Source organism: Salmo salar, chromosome ssa06, assembly GCF_905237065.1.
Source record: "Salmo salar chromosome ssa06, Ssal_v3.1, whole genome shotgun sequence".
NCBI classification, from domain to species: domain Eukaryota; kingdom Metazoa; phylum Chordata; class Actinopteri; order Salmoniformes; family Salmonidae; genus Salmo; species Salmo salar.
This window is the reverse complement of record NC_059447.1, coordinates 95854669-95857279: the sequence shown is the minus strand read 5'-3', so window position 1 is coordinate 95857279 and position 2611 is coordinate 95854669. Positions and strand designations below refer to the sequence as shown.

General features: G+C 46.0%; 1 protein-coding gene across 1 annotated transcript; it reads left to right on the top strand.

The window, feature by feature from the left end:
• Positions 1-377: 377 nt before the first annotated feature.
• On the top strand, positions 378-2333 carry ost4 (oligosaccharyltransferase complex subunit 4 (non-catalytic)). Its single transcript, XM_045721258.1, has 3 exons — positions 378-497; positions 1368-1500; positions 2196-2333. The coding sequence occupies exon 2, from the start codon at positions 1368-1370 to the stop codon at positions 1479-1481; it is 114 nt and encodes a 37-aa protein (XP_045577214.1). The 5' UTR covers positions 378-497; the 3' UTR covers positions 1482-1500; positions 2196-2333.
• Positions 2334-2611: the final 278 nt, after the last annotated feature.

Genomic DNA, 2611 nt, shown 5'->3' with positions numbered 1-2611 from the left:
TCGGCGGAATGAATACACCCCAGGTGACAATATGTACAGACGGAGCCGATCTATGTACAGACAGAGCCGATCTATGTACAGACGGAGCCGATCTATGTACAGACGGAGCGATCTATGTACAGACGGAGCCGATCTATGTACAGACGGAGCCGATCTATGTACAGACGGAGCCGATCTATGTACAGACGGAGCCGATCTATGTACAGACGGAGCCGATCTATGTACAGACGGAGCCGATCTATGTACAGACGGAGCCGATCTATGTACAGACGGAGCCGATCTATGTACAGACAGAGCCGATCTATGTACAGACAGAGCCGATCTATGAGTTATATTTCTATGGCGCCGCCCTCTCGTTGCGGTGACGTGTCCCTCTCATTACGGTGACGTGGCCCTCTAACCGGAAGCGAGAGGACTGGAGACCTGCGACAGCATCACACATCGGAAAGGCAAACTGAGTCTGCAACCAACTAAATTACACATCAGCGAGAAATAACGTAAGGAATGCATTGGGTATTTTTGCTGAAATGTAGTCGAATGATTTATTATTATTATTTATTTATTTTTTAATCAAAGGCTGTATTTCCTTCCTCGCCGATTTATCGTCGCGTTGTACTGTGCGACGTTGGCCACTGATGGAAATAACATAATAATGGCTATCCTCATTTTATAGGCATAACTAACTAACGTCAGAATAGTCTTTATCATGTTATCAACTATTCATAATGTGACATTATTAATGACCAGTCGACCAACCATCCATGTTTTGCTAGCTAGTTAGCTACCTAGCTAATAGTCTAATGAATGGCGAGTAGTTAGTAACTAGTGTCGTATTATAACCACCTGGGCATAGGGAACAATGAAATCTCCGACTTCAGTGTGTTAATAAAAACCACGGGGAACTTGTTACTCCGACTGGGGGGGGGAAAGATTATAACGCTGATCTAAATCGAGATTTCGGGCCTTTTTTTTTCTAGAGCTCCGAGTTCAGTTGTTTTGAACGCGGCACCAATCTATTACACTTCCTGCTGGAGTTTTAAACTTCCTGCTGGAGTTTTAAACTTCCTACATTTTCCTCCTGACACTCAACAGTATTCGTTACATTTTGAATGCTTAGCAGGACAGGAAAATTGTCCAAATCACGCCCTTATCAAGAGAACAAACCCTGGTCATCCCTACATCAGCGTCTCTACAGCTACAACAAAAATACAACTATTACTTCCGGGTCGCGGTATTGGGGGAAATGTTCAAAAATAAAAGTCCTTTGCGTAATAGTATGTTTATTCACGATGTAATGGTAATGATATGTATGTTTCTGCCCCCCCTCCAGAATGGTAATGATATGTATGTTTCTGCCCCCCCTCCAGATGGTGACGGACGTGCAGCTGGCCATCTTCGCCAACATGTTGGGTGTTTCTCTGTTCCTGCTGGTGGTTCTATATCACTACGTGGCCGTCAACAACCCCAAGAAACTGGAGTAGAAAGAACTGGCCTGGAGAGGTGAGGAGAGGAGAGAGGATAGAGGAGAGGACAGGAGGTGAGGAGAGAGGATAGAGGACAGAGGAGAGGAGGATAGAGGACAGAGGAGAGGATAGAGGTGAGGAGAGAGGACAGAGGATAGAGGAGAGGACGGAGGTGAGGACAGAGGTGAGGTAGCCAGAGATCTCTCTCTACCGTATCTTGTTCTCTTCGAGGTGGAGCTCCGTTCTCAAATAGGGCGGCTCAGAGCAGGATATGGCTCGAGCATGTACCTCGACCCAAGTATTCAATATTCCAATGGTACCCCGAATTCGCCCAGTGTCCAGACTGACGAATCAAGAAGCTTGAAATACTGCCGTTTTCGTCCTCGTACTTGCTAGCTTATTAAACAGAGCTGCATGGACTGTCGTTGAAGAACGAAGGAGCTGATTGGCTGACTACCCTGTTGTCCAACGTGACGACGTGGCTGCTGTGAATTTGGATGTTCTTTTTAAAAAAACAAGCGGTATTTCAAGCTTCTTGATTCGTCAGTCTGGACACTGGGCGAATTCAGGGGGTTACCATTGGAATATTGAATACTTGGATTGGTAAGGCTGTGGCTTCATCCCATATAGCACCCTATTCCCTATTTAGTGCACCACTTTTGACCAGGGCCCAAGTAAGCAATAGGGTGCCATGAAGGGACGCACAATCTGACTCATTGCCTCTCCTCACAGGTGGCGGCTGAAGGGGGGACCAGAGAGAGCAGCGGTGAGACGACGCCTCTTCTCACCTTCGTCGTCTGTCTCTCCTTCCCCGTCTGTCTCTCCCAGCCTGTACAGGAGTGTTTTCTAATAAAATGTCTGTCAACAAAAGCCTGTCAGTTTGTGGTGGTGATTGACTGAAAAACCTTGTTGGCATTTCTACTAACATTTTAAGGGAACAAATATTACAGTATTACAATATGTGCACTCTGGATGGAATTCATGGATTGTGGCCAGCCGGGCTTCTAGACCGCAATTCCTACTAGCCTGGATCCAAAATCCGTGCCATAGGATAAAGTAATCCTTCTAACCCCCCCTTAAAAGATTTAGATGCACTATTGTAAAGTGGTTGTTCCACTGGATATCATAAGGTGAATGCACCAATTTGT

Bases quoted from the DNA above. Each gene is read 5' to 3' on its own strand.
- ost4 (XM_045721258.1), top strand. From the start codon at position 1,368: ATGGTGACGGACGTGCAGCTGGCCATCTTCGCCAACATGTTGGGTGTT.